This window comes from Pristiophorus japonicus, chromosome 19, assembly GCF_044704955.1.
Source record: "Pristiophorus japonicus isolate sPriJap1 chromosome 19, sPriJap1.hap1, whole genome shotgun sequence".
NCBI classification, from domain to species: domain Eukaryota; kingdom Metazoa; phylum Chordata; class Chondrichthyes; family Pristiophoridae; genus Pristiophorus; species Pristiophorus japonicus.
In genome coordinates, this window is record NC_091995.1 from 93,993,977 (window position 1) to 94,008,225 (window position 14,249).

Here is a 14,249-nt window from a genome sequence, read left to right on the forward strand (position 1 = left end):
AGTGGGTCGAATGGCCTCCTTCTGTGCTAAATGATTCTACAAAGCATTTTTTTTAAGCCAGACATCAAGAAGTAGAGAAAACAATTTCAACACTGAAAATAATTCCAAGCTCCAGAATCCTTTGATGAGACATTCGTTTCAGAACTCAGTGACCGAGCAGATGGGCACCTCAACTCACAATCTGGCATTTGTAAATAGTATCAGACACCCCGCTGGGGCCTGGCTTTGAATCCAGTGTACACTGATGGGGGAGGGGAGGAGGAGGAGGAGGAGAAGGTGGTCTCCTCACTTTGCTAGTAGAGTCACAGGTAAAGTCAACAGCAACAGCTTGCATTGATATAGCACCTTTAACAAAGTAAAACGTTCCAAGGCGCTTCACAGGAGCGTCATCAGACAAAAGTTGACACCGAGCCACATAAGGAGGTATTAGGACAGGCTTGGTCAAAGAGGTAGGTTTGAAGGAGTATCTTAAAAAGGAGTGAGAGGCGCAGAGAGGGTTTAAGGAAGGAATTCCGGAGCTCAGGGCCCAGGCAGCTGAACGCACGGCCTCAAATGGTGGAGCGATTAAAGTCGGGGATGCTCAAGAGGCCAGAATTGGTGGAGCTCAGAGGTCGGAGGGCAAATAAATTTAGGCCATCTTGAGCCAGTTTTCCTTAGCTGGACAATTTAGAACTGGCGGGGGGGGGGGGAGAAAAAGAGAGAGAGAGAGAGAGAGAGAGAGAGAGAGAGAGAGAGAGAGAGAGAGAGAGAGAGAGAGAGGGGTGGGGGGTCGTCTCAGGATCAGGGGTCGGCCATTTAGGACTGAGATGAGAGATTTCTTCATTTAAAGGGACGTGAATCTTTGGAATTCTCTTCCCCAGAGAGCTATGGATGCTCAGGCGATGAGTATATTCAAGGCAGAGATGGATAGATTTCTGGGCACTAAAGGAATCAAGAGCTATGGCGATAGGGCAGGAAAGTAGGTTGAAGATCAGCCATGATCTTATTGAATTGAGGAGCAGGCTCGAGGGGCCGTATGGCCGACTCCTGCTCCGAATTCTGATGTTCTAAATGGACATACACAGATAAACAGGCAACTGAGAGCATGGCTTGTGAGAGAAATGAAAGAATGCTGCGCTGGTGCACAGTTGGGTGTTGTCCTTCTGAAGGCCAGGGCTGAGGCACAGCTTGGGAATGGGGGCAGTGGGGGGGGGGGGGGGGGGGGGGGGGAAAGAGAACTTTAAATGGCATTTAGCTGTGCTAATCTTGGCCCAAGTGTGCTTGGTGTTGATGTTGAGGGGTGGAACATATTTTCTATTCCATTCCCCTCATGGTGATGAGTGCAAAATTTCCATCTCAAACGACATTCATTCAAATTCTGAAAGTGGATTTGATTTGAACATGTGCAAAAATATATTTTTATTTTTAAACACTGAAAACTAGTTGAAACGCCAGAGCCCTCAGTGCAAAGATGCTAAGGGTGGGGGGTAAAAGTGGAATAGATTAGGTGGAATTACATAGAATATACAGCACGGAAACAGGCCATGTCAGCATTTATGCTCCACTGGAGCCTCCTCATCTAACACTTATCAGTGTACCCTCTATTTCCTTCTCCCTCATATGCTTATCTCGCCTCCTCTTAAATGCATCGATACTATTCGCCTCAACCACTCCCTGTGGCAGCGAGTTCCACATTCTCACCACACTCTGGGTAAAGCTGTTTATCCTGAATTCCCTATTTGATTTCTTGGTGACTATCCTATATTGATAGGACTCTAGTTTAGCTCTCCTCCACAAGTGGAAACACTCTTTCTCTGCCTGTTTGTCTACTCTATCAAAATCCTTCATATCAAAAGACCCCTAATAGGTCACGCCTCAGTTTTCTTCTTTCAAGAGGCAAATCACGAAATTGTGATTAAGTAACAGCAAGTTTGGATTTTAAAATCCAACGGTAGACGATGTGCTCTAGTCAACGCTATGATTCAAAGCCGATACTTCACGGTAGTACTGAGGGAGTGCTGCATTGTCAGAGGTGGAGTATTTTGGATGAGATGTTAAACTGAGGCGCTGTCTGCTTGTCCCGGAGGAAGTAACTGTAAGCCGTGTTTGCGAAGCACTCTGGGCCGTTAATTCTTTTTACTTAAATGCCAACAGATTGCAGAAGGAAGGAAAGACAGACAAAAGGGAGATAAGGCATTCGGAGTGGTAAGTATGCAAACATGACCCCAGGATTCTGGCACAATGACTGACAATCTCAACACCAGTGAGGATACAGGGAGATGGAAAGATGTGACTGCACTAGAACGGTAACAGAGTACTGCGTGAAGTTCTGGTCACATTACAGGAAAGATGTGATTGAACTAGAGAGGGTACAGAGGAGATTCATGAGGATGTTGCCAGGACTGGAGAATTTTAGCTGCGAGGAAAGATTGGATAGGCTGGGTTTGCTTTCTTTGGAACAGAAAAGGCTGAGGAGAGACCTTATTGAGGTGTATAAAATTGAGGGACCAAGATAGAGTGGATAGGACGGCTATATTTCCCTTAGCAGAGGGGTCAACAACCAGGGGGCATAGATTTAAAGTAATTGGTAGGAGGTGAAAAGCGAATTTGAGGGGAAATTTCTTCACCTAGAGGGTGGTGGGGGTCTGGGACTCACTGCCTGAAATTGTGATAGAGGCAGAAACCCTCACCACATTTAAAAAAATACTTGGATGTGCACTTGAAGTGCCACAACTTACAGGGCTACGGACCTAGAGCTGGAAAGTGGGATTTAGGCTGGATAGCTCTTTTGCGGGCACGATGGGCCAAAATGACCTCCTTCCGTGCTGTAAATTTCTACGATTCTACGGAAGGCTGCACAGATTGGCATTAACAGCTTCAGAGGAATGAGAACGGAAAGCTAATGGCTACAGTTGTGCGACTTGCATACACAGCTGCTCTTCCCGCAGAACGTTAAAACAACTTGCACCAAAACAGATGCTCAGTCAATCTGAGCGGAGGGCCGTTTAAGAAGGAAATTCCAGTATCCTAGATAACAGAGAAGCATTTGACACTGTCTTTCGAGAAGGAATGACTTGCAGTTATATTGGGGTCTTATCACACCATGCAGGCATGTTTCAAAGAAGGTGCTTCATACACAATGAATTACTTTCAAACAATACTTTTATGTAGGCAAGAGCATCAAGCATTTCTACACAGCAAGATCCCACAGTCGGCAATGAGATAAGCAGCCAGTCGGTCATTTTATTTTTCAGGTTAAGGAAGGAATATTGAGCAGGATGCAGTGTAAACTCCCCACTCTTCCCCCAAATAGTGCTGTAGGATCATCAGTGACTACATGGACCAGAGGAACAGGTCCTCCCAATATTGCTAGACTTTTAGAACACAAGTATAAGAGTAAACACATCTTCCTGCAATTATACAGGGCCCTGGTGAGACCACACCTGGAGTATTGTGTGCAGTTTTGGTCTCCTTAGGAAGGATATACTTGCTGTAGAGAGCGTGCAACAAAGGTTCGCTAGACTGATTCCTGGGATGGGGGGATTGTCCTATGAGGAGAGCTTGAGTAGACTAGGCCTACATTCTCTAGAGTTTAGAAGAATGAGAGGTGATCTCATTGAAACATACAACATTCTTACAGGGCTTGACAGGCTAGATGCAGGGAGAATGTTTCCTTCTGGCTGGGGAGTCTAGAACCAGGGGTCACAGTCTCAGGATAAGGGGTCGGCCATTTAGGACTGAGATGAGGAGGAATTTCTTCATTCAGAGGGTGGTGAATCGCTGGAATTCTCTACCCCAGAGGGCTGTAGAGGCTCAGTCGTTTAGTATATTCAAACTAGAGATCGCTAGATATTAAGGGAATCAAGGGATATGGGGACAGTGCAGGAAAATGGAGTGGCTATCAAGGGAAATCAGGGATAGTATTAAAGCCAAGGAAGTGGCATACAAATTGGCCAGAAATAGCAGCGAACCTGGGGACTGGGAGAAATTTAGAACTCAGCAGAGGAGGACAAAGGGTTTGATTAGGGCAGGGAAAATGGAGTATGAGAAGAAGCTTGCAGGGAACATTAAGACGGATTGCAAAAGTTTCTATAGATATGTAAAGAGAAAAAGGTTAGTAAAGACAAATGTAGGTCCCCTGCAGTCAGAATCAGGGGAAGTCATAACGGGGAACAAAGAAATGGCGGACCAATTGAACAAGTACTTTGGTTCGGTATTCACGAAGGAGGACACGAACAACCTTCCGGTTATAAAAGGGGTCGGGGGGTCTAGTAAGGAGGAGGAACTGAGGGAAATCCTTATTAGCCGGGAAATTGTGTTGGGGAAATTGATGGGATTGAAGGCCGATAAATCCCCAGGGCCTGATGGACTGCATCCCAGAGTACTTAAGGAGGTGGCCTTGGAAATAGTGGATGCGTTGACAGTCATTTTCCAACATTCCATTGACTCTGGATCAGTTCCTATGGAGTGGAGGGTAGCCAATGTAACCCCACTTTTTAAAAAAGGAGGGAGAGAGAAAACAGGGAATTATAGACCGGTCAGCCTGACATCGGTAGTGGGTAAAATGATGGAATCAATTATTAAGGATGTCATAGCAGTGCATTTGGAAAGAGGTGACATGATAGGTCCAAGTCAGCATGGATTTGTGAAAGGGAAATCATGCTTGACAAATCTTCTGGAATTTTTTGAGGATGTTTCCAGTAGAGTGGATAAGGGAGAACCAGTTGATGTGGTATATTTGGACTTTCAGAAGGCGTTCGACAAGGTCCCACACAAGAGATTGATGTGCAAAGTTAGAGCACATGGGATTGGGGGTAGTGTACTGACATGGATTGAGAACTGGTTGTCAGACAGGAAGCAAAGAGTAGGAGTAAATGGGTACTTTTCAGAATGGCAGGCAGTGACTAGTGGGGTACCGCAAGGTTCTGTGCTGGGGCCCCAGCTGTTTACACTGTACATTAATGATTTAGATGAGGGGATTAAATGTAGTATCTCCAAATTTGCGGATGACACTAAGTTGGGTGGCAGTGTGAGCTGCGAGGAGGATGCTGTGAGGCTGCAGAGCGACTTGGATAGGTTAGGTGAGTGGGCAAATGCATGGCAGATGAAGTATAATGTGGATAAATGTGAGGTTATCCACTTTGGTGGTAAAAACAGAGAGACAGACTATTATCTGAATGGTGACAGATTAGGAAAAGGGGAGGTGCAAAGAGACCTGGGTGTCATGGTACATCAGTCATTGAAGGTTGGCATGCAGGTACAGCAGGCGGTTAAGAAAGCAAATGGCATGTTGGCCTTCATAGCAAGGGGATTTGAGTACAGGGGCAGGGAGGTGTTGCTACAGTTGTACAGGGCATTGGTGAGGCCACACCTGGAGTATTGTGTACAGTTTTGGTCTCCTAACCTGAGGAAGGACATTCTTGCTATTGAGGGAGTGCAGCGAAGGTTCACCAGACTGATTCCCGGGATGGCGGGACTGACCTATCAAGAAAGACTGGATCAACTGGGCTTGTATTCACTGGAGTTCAGAAGAATGAGAGGGGACCTCATAGAAACATATAAAATTCTGACGGGGTTAGACAGGTTAGATGCAGGAAGAATGTTCCCAATGTTGGGGAAGTCCAGAACCAGGGGTCACAGTCTAAGGATAAGGGGTAAGCCATTTAGGACCGAGATGCGGAGGAACTTCTTCACCCAGAGAGTGGTGAACCTGTGGAATTCTCTACCACAGAAAGTTGTTGAGGCCAATTCACTAAATATATTCAAAAAGGAGTTAGATGAGGTCCTTACTGCTAGGGGGATCAAGGGGTATGGCGAGAAAGCAGGAATGGGGTACTGAAGTTGAATGTTCAGCCATGAACTCATTGAATGGCGGTGCAGGCTAGAAGGGCCGAATGGCCTGCTCCTGCACCTATTTTCTATGTTTCTATGTTTCTATGTTTCTATGATCTTATTGAATGGCGGAGCAGGCTCAAGGGGCCGAATGGGCTAGCCCTGCTCCTAATTCTTATTTTCTTATATTCTAAGCTTGGTGGCAACTAAATACAACCCCTAATCATACTCACTTTTTGTGAGCTTAGCTTTTAGCACTATGGGCCTTTGCCCATTACCAGGGCTGTTTAATAAGATAGAAACATTAAAACTTCTCTATCCCACCTATAGCAGCAGCACCCAAGCCATTCCCCTCCTCAGTTTCCCCTTCCTTTTCCAGACTGAAGTGGCAGTCGTGGATCAGTGCGTAGCACCCTCGCCTCCGATCTAGACAGTCATGAGACTTTAGTACAAGTTCTAAGCTGATTCTCCAGTGCAGTACTGAGGGAGTGGCACACTGTTGGAGCGCCGCACTGTCGAAGGGGCAGTACTGAGGGAGCGGTGCACTGCCGGACGGGCAGTACTGAGGGAGCGCCGCACTGCCGGACGGGCGTAGTACTGAGGGAGCGCCGCACTGCCGGACGGGCGTAGTACTGAGGGAGCGCCGCACTGCCGGACGGGCGTAGTACTGAGGGAGCGCCGCACTGCCGGACGGGCAGTACTGAGGGAGCGCCGCACTGCCGGTCGGGCATAGTACTGAGGGAGCGCCGCACTGCCGGTCGGGCATAGTACTGAGGGAGCGCCGCACTGCTGGACGGGCAGTACTGAGGGAGCGGCGCACTGCCGGACGGGCGTACTGAGGGAGCGCCGCACTGCCGGACGGGCGTAGTACTGAGGGAGCGCCGCACTGCTGGACGGGCAGTACTGAGGGAGCGGCGCACTGCCGGACGGGCGTAGTACTGAGGGAGCGCCGCAGTGCCGGACGGGAGTACTGAGGGAGCGGCGCACTGCCGGACGGGCGTACTGAGGGAGCGCCGCACTGCCGGACGGGCGTAGTACTGAGGGAGCGCCGCACTGCTGGACGGGCAGTACTGAGGGAGCGCCGCACTGCCGGACGGGCAGTACTGAGGGAGCGCTGTACTGCCGGAGGTTCCATTTTTCAGATGAGACATTAAACAGAGGCCCATCTGCTCTCTCAGATGAATGTAAAAAATCCCACGAAGAAGACAACTATCCCCAGTGTCCTACCCAATATTTATCCCTCAACCAACATCACAAAAAAAAATCAGATTCTCTGGTCATTATCCCATTGCTGTGTGTGGGAGCTTGCTGTGTGCAAAATTGGGTTCCACGTTTCCAACATTACAACAGTGCCTACACTCCAAAAGTACTTCATTGGCTGTAAAGCACTTTGGGTTGTCCAAGACACTATATAAATGCAGGACTTTCCTTTTTTTTAAAAAAAAAGGATGACTTTTCCAAAGGGCTGATGTTAGGACTGTTATTCAAGGAGCTCACACTGCTGTTCTGCCAGTGCTCACAACTGTACAAAACGAACTCCCACCAGCTTAATAACAGGGCCCGAAATAACTAGGCCGGCCTGATATGGTGTTGAGGTCTTGACAATGGATGCAGCCTGCGAGCTACGGTCTGTAATTACGGTTTTGATCAAAGATTTGACTTTCTCCCCCGAGGCGAGGGGGAGGCGGGGGGTGGGGGGGCCTTGCTTTACATCAATGCAAAACTCCTGCAGCTGGCATGGCAATTCTGAGAGGCTGCTGTGCAGACAGGCTGCTGTGCAGACTGGCTGCACCGACATCATAGGATTGTCTGCTGCTGGTTTCTGACTGCAGATGGACCATCTGGAAAGGGGAGGCTGGCAAAAGAAGCAGAGAATTGCACACCACAGGATGAGGTCATTTGGCCCATCTTCCTTTGCACTGGCTCTCTTGATCAGATATCCATTTAGTCCTCGTCCCTGCCCTTTTCCCTACCCGTTTAGATTCTCCCTAACCCCAGTAACGTCTTTGCTTCATGGGTTCCTTGCTTAAGAATTCATCGCAACACATTGCTATTAAGAACTAGTTGGTTTATCAGCAAACGGTTTAACAATCACACTACACATTACCAGTTCATCCACCAGACTCACAACCACCTGCCCCATCGTGGATCCCCCGAACCCAACTGGCTGGGGTTTTATTGAGTCTTGAACATCTCGTGACTGGCTAAGTACTCTCAACTCAACAGCTCTACCAGCCTGTGAGCATACTCACAGGGGCATACATTACGCTCTCCAATATTTATCCACTTTATCTTTAAAAACTATTCTGATGTTCAATTGCATTGGAGGCAGTTCAGTGATGATTCACGAGATTGATTCCTTAGATGAAGGAATTCGTCTTATGAAGAACGGTTGAGCCTGTATTCATTGGAGTTTAGAAGACTGAGAAGTGTCTTCTGAGAGTCTTATTGAAACATACAAGACTCTGAGGGGGCTTGACAGGGTAGATGCAGAGAAGATGTTTCCCCTCGTGGGGGAATCTAGAACTAGGGGGCATAGTTTCAGAATAAGGGGTCGCCCATTTAAAACGGAAATGAGGAATTTCTTCTCTCAAAGTTGTGACTCTTTGGAATTCTCTACTCCAGAGAGCTGTGGAAGCTGGGTCATTGAATATATTTAAGGTGGAGATAGACAGATTTTTGAATGATAGGGGAGTCAAGGGTTATGGGGAGTGGGCTGGGAAGTGGAGTTGAGGCAGAGATCAGATCAGCCATGATCTTATTGAATGGCGGAGCAGACTCGAGGGTCCAAATGGCCGACTCCTGCTCCTATTTCTTATGTTCTTATTTAAAAACTATTCTGATGCTCAATCAGAAACAGCGAGAAGAGCTATCAGCACTTTCGAAGTGGGAGCTGGAGGTGGAGGGAAGGGAGCTAAATTCTGTGCCTCAGTACTGCCAGTGGCCTAACAGGTGAAGGCACTATTTAGTGCAGCATGTAGATGTACAGAGCAGAAGATCCCACATTCGACCCCCATTCTGTGACAAGGTGGATGAATTCAGACAGAACATAGCTGGGTCAGAAGTTACACAACAGCTGTACAAAGCCCTGGTTAGACCATAGCTGGAGTACTGTGTTCTGGGCAACACACATTTGGAAGAATATATTGGAGGGAGTGCAGTGTAGGTTTACCAGAACGATACCTGGATTCCAAGGGTTAAATTATGAGGAGAGATAAGGTTGTATTCCCTGGAATTTAGATGGTTAAGGGGTGACTTGATCGATGTTTTCAAGATATTAACGGGAACTGAGAGAGAGAAACTACTTCGGCTGGTTGGGGAGTCTAGGACTAGGGGGCATGGTCTAAAAATTAGAGCAAGGCTTTTCAGGATTGAAATTAGGAAACATTTCTACACACAAAGGGTGGTAGAAGTTTGGTACTCTCTTCTGCAAATGGCAATTGATGGTAGATCAATTGTTAATTTTATATCTGAGATCGACAGATTCTTGTTAACCAAAAGTATGAAGGGATATGGGGCAAAGGCGGGTATATGGAGTTAGGTCACAGATCAGCCATGATATCATTGAATGGCGGAAGAGGTTCGAGGGGTGTTGAATGGCATCTTCCTGTTCCGATGACACTACAACTGGACTCTGTGCTCCTGGTCGAGGAAGGGGAAGTTCTAATGCCACATTTGATCTCTGGGCTTGTGGTGAGCTAGGGCTTGGGAACAGGAGGAGAAATAAACCATCTGGTCGGCTCCGAGGCCTGATCACTACTCCCAATGGAAAAGGCACATATGCAGGCATCAGAACAGATCATCCAGCTCAAAGGCAATGGTGTCTACAGTGACGAGTACCCATATAGGTTTTCATATGCAGAATATTCACTCAAGGGAGATACCAGAAGGCTGGTGAAATACAGACAAGCAGTAGATCTGTACAGCCTTTTAAACCTAATGACCATTTAAAAAAAACACATCGCAGTTCTGATCAAGCATGTTCCAAAGGACCTCAATTTAGCAATTTTGCTGAATGAAAACAGTAAAGCAGACAGTGGATGTCCAAGTATCACTCGTCCAATTTTGGCTACTCTTGCGAGATTGGGATTGAGCCACAATGTTTGGTCCGGGTTTGGAGAGTGTTTCATGTTCACCTCTGACCAAAGCTGTTCCTGTTCAAAGAAATTTACAGCACGGAAGGAGGCCATATCGGCCATTGTGTCCGCGCTGGCCCACAAAGAGCTATCCAGTCTAATCCCACTTTCCAGCTCTCGGACTGTAGCACTTCAAGTGCACATCCAAGTACTTTTTAAATGTGGTGAGGGTTTCTGCCTCTACCACCCTTTCAGGCAGTAAGTTCCAGACTCCCACCACCCTCTGGGTGAAAAAATGTCCCCTCAAATCCCCTCTAACCTTCTACCATTACTTTAAATCTATGCCCCCTGGTTGTTGACCCCTCTGCTAAGGGGAACAGGTCCTTCCCATCCACTCTATCTAGGCCTCTCATAATTTTATACTCCTCAATTAGGTCTCCCTTCAGCCTCCTCTGTTCCAAAGAAAATAAACCCAGCCTATCCAATCTTTCCTCAGAGCTAAAAGTCTCCAGTCCAGGCAACATCCTCGTAAATCTCCTCTGTGCCCTCGCTCGTGCAATCACATCTTTCCTGCAATGTGGTGACCGGAACTGCATGTAGTACTCTGGCTGTGGTCAAATACTACCAACGATGCCTCTACAAGATTCTACAAATCCCCTGGGAGGACAGACACACCAACATTAGCGTCCTCAACCAGGCCAACATCCCCAGCATTGAGGCACTGACCACACTTGATCAGCTCCGCTGGGCAGGCCACATCGTTCGCATGCCAGACACCCAAAGCAAGCGATCAACTCGGAACTCCTTCACGGCAAACAAGCCCAAGGTGGGCAGAGGAAACATTACAGAGACACCTTCAAAGCCTCCCTGAAAAAGTGCAACATCCCCACTGACACCTGGGAGTCCCTGGCTAAACTTCGCCCTAAGTGGAGGAAGTGCATCCGGGAGGGCGTTGAGCACCTCGAGTCTCATCATCGAGAGCATGCAGAAATCAAGCGCAGGCAGCGGAAAGAGTGTGCGGTAAACCAGTCCCACCCACCCTTTCCCTCAACGACTATCTGTCCCACCTGTGACAGGGACTGTGGCTCTCATATTGGACTGTTCAGCCACCTAAGGACCCATTTTAAGAGTGGAAGCAAGTCTTCCTCGATGCCGAGGGACTGCCTATGATGATACAGTTCAAGCATGATCTCCCTGCTCTTGTATTCTATGCCACGGTTAATAAAGGCAAGTATCCCGTATACCTGATCTACATGTCCTGCTACCCTTGGGGATTAACCTGGAAATACTTAGCAGCACAAAAAAAGGGGGGGCAAACGGTATCATGCATACTGGCGATAATGCACTAGGCAGACCAACAGCAAGTGTTGCTGGTCCTTCACAATCCACTCCATTGCAAAAACTGGATCATCAAAGATTAGCACAGTCCTGGTGAAGCGTGCAGTCGTTACCGTTTACTCGCAGTCTAGGAGCAGTGCTGTACTTGTGACCCCGATGTTGTTGGTCAAGGTTCAATACTAAATCGAGGCGATTGAGAAACGAGGAAATAGTGCAACTGGGGAGCATTGCAGTGGTTTTCGGTGCATTAACCGCAGATTGTGTGATAAGTGCACCCGACACCCTTACCCATTTTGTCTTACTGTTGTGCCAATCACTGCACTGCATCAACCCGAACAATTTATCCCATCCATTTCGTACTATTCCACAAGGGGACTAAAACCCATGCAGTTACAGACAGTCTCCCTACATCAATCCACCTTTATCACACCCTCTTATTCCTAATAAATTAACAGCAATCTCATGTACAGCACGCAGAGGGTCATTGCTGAATTCAATTTGTCTGCTTTCCCCCCCTCCCCGTCTCCACCTTCCAGTCCCAGTTAAATATGCTGGATCAGCTTGGGTCAGGGATGCAAGGAACAAATGCAAGGATTAGATTGTGCTTGTTCCTGGTGGCAAAATGATCGTAAGAAGGGGGAGAGGGAAAAAGAGAGGGGTAGGAGGATAAAAATTGCTGCTTTTACCAGCAATTTTCTCTCCACTCTTCCCCCGTCTCTCTCTCTCCTTTTCATAAAATGGAGTGCTCTGCCCACACCAGGCACTCCCACTCCCTCCCATCCATCCGTCCTGAGCAGAACCGGTCGTGCAGCCTTCCTCTCCCACGCCAGGTCCGCGGCGGGCACAGGGGGGGAATGCAGGGGTCCGCCAGGCTTGGGGGGCGCGCGGGGGGGGCAGCGGGCACACAAAATGGCAGCTGCCCGGCGCTACACCGCCACCGCCAAAGGCAACTAAAAATAAAAGGGTCGCCCGCTCGGATCGGAGACGGACAGACCGTTCGGGAGCGCGGCCGGGGACGGCGGCGTTCCGCGGCACTGTCATGGCAACCGTGCCCCAACGCGCCCCCCGCCCCCTCAAGACCCCAAAGATGCATTTAAATGAATCGATTTTTTAATAAAAAAAGGTAAAAATATGTATTTTTTTTTAAATAGAGGGTTAAATGAATTATAAATGAGCTGAAGGGCTCCTTTTGAGTGTTTTTGTGCCCCTCCTTCCTTCAACAAATAATAAAATATATCTGCAGCTCCCCACACACACACACACTCACAGTTTCTAATGTCCGAGATAAACACCGCCAGCCCCCGCATCCCATCTCCTTTCGACACCGCCGGCATCTTCTCGGGTCTCAAGCGAGCGGCAGGATGAAGCGATTTCCCCCCCTCACACACACCAGGCCTCAGTCTGACTGCCTGTCACTGAGGCGCCTGGATCAGCAGGCCGGGACGGGGCGGTGTCCGTTCCCTTCCCGCCCACCCCTCTTCCGCACCTGGTTGGTCCGGCCTCCTGTCCATCACACATCCCCGCCGGGTGATTGGTCGCCGGGGTTGTCCGTCAAACTCCTCCCCCCACCCCCACTGGGGATCGGCAGGCCGCGGACTTGGGCGGTGTCCATTTCGCGCCCAACCTCCCTCCTCCGCAGCCGATTGGCTGACACGCCTGTGTCTCGCAGCTGATTGGTCGGTGCGCTTGTCACTCGTCATTGGCCGCCGATGTTATTGGGTCCGCTTCGTGTCAGTCAGCGAGTGGGCGGAAGATGGGCGGGAGCTGCCCGCGGCGCCGCGTCGTCAAGCCCGCCCTCCGAATCCCATTGGTCAAAAGGCAATGTCAATCAGAATGCTCTCGTCGCTTATTGGTCCGCCGGCCACGTCGGTCAGAGGCAGCTGCTGGAGCGATTGACCGAAGAGGGCGGTGCGGGATGATCGGTAGGCGGAACCAACTGACCTTCCGCGCAGTGATTGGACTACACCCTTGTCAGTCAATGCGACGGGTGCTCTGATTGGCTAGAACGCTAACCATTTGCGCGATGTGCGGTTGTCAGGCTGAGGCCGATGAGACGGCGGGGAGGAACCGGCTTCGCCACCGTGTCACCGACCGAATGGCTGATTTCAGCAAAAATATAGTAAACATCTTCTCAGCTTTAGACGGTCGCGGCGAATAATGGTTTCCCATCTCGCTGTTACAACCGAATCGAAATACTTGATTGGTCGACAAATCGCTCGGCCAGCCGAGAAACCGCCTCCGCCCAGCGCTGATTCGTCATCACACTGCTTGTTGATTGGTCAGAACACATGTCAATCAATGCAAGGTATGGAAAGTCCCGCCTCCGATTGTCCAAGGACAGTCCTGAGGCCGTCATTGGTTAGAAAACTTGTCAATCAAACCCGGGAGTGCTAGATCCGTCCCCGATTTCCAAGGACAGCATTGAGATTGTCATTGGTCAGAACATAGAAACATAGAAAATAGGTGCAGGAGTAGGCCATTCGGCCCTTCTAGCCTGCACCACCATTCAATGAGTTCATGGCTGAACATGCAACTTCAGTACCCCATTCCTGCTTTCTCGCCATACCCCTTGATCCCCCGAGTAGTAAGGACTTCATCTAACTCCTTTTTGAATATATTTAGTGAATTGGCCTCAACTACTTCCTGTGGTAGAGAATTCCACAGGTTCACCACTCTCTGGGTGAAGAAGTTTCTCCTCATCTCGGTCCTAAATGGCTTACCCCTTATCCTTAGACTGTGTCCCCTGGTTCTGGACTTCCCCAACATTGGGAACATTCTTCCTGCATCTAACCTGTCTAACCCCGTCAGAATTTTAAACGTTTCTATGAGGTCCCCTCTCATTCTTCTGAACTCCAGTGAATACAAGCCCAGTTGATCCAGTCTTTCTTGATAGGTCAGTCCTGCCATCCCGGGAATCAGTCTGGTGAATCTTCGCTGCACTCCCTCAATAGCAAGAATGTCCTTCCTCAAGTTAGGAGACCAAAACTGTACACAATACTTCAGGTGTGGCCTCACCAAGGCCCT

At 48.8% G+C, this 14,249-nt stretch overlaps 1 protein-coding gene across 5 annotated transcripts in view; it reads right to left on the bottom strand.

Annotated features, from left to right (window-relative positions):
- The window catches only part of ap2a1 (adaptor related protein complex 2 subunit alpha 1), a 75,202-nt gene extending 62,547 nt beyond the window's left edge, over positions 1-12,655 (bottom strand). For all 5 annotated transcript variants that reach the window (XR_011587888.1, XM_070861835.1, XM_070861837.1 and 2 more), the window contains exon 1: positions 12,493-12,655. Coding sequence is in view for 4 of the 5 variants with exons in the window: in XM_070861835.1 (XP_070717936.1) it covers positions 12,493-12,559 (67 nt within the window). In the remaining variant the exon portion in view is untranslated. The remainder of the gene's footprint in view (positions 1-12,492) is intronic.
- Between the last annotated feature and the right edge of the window lie 1,594 nt (positions 12,656-14,249).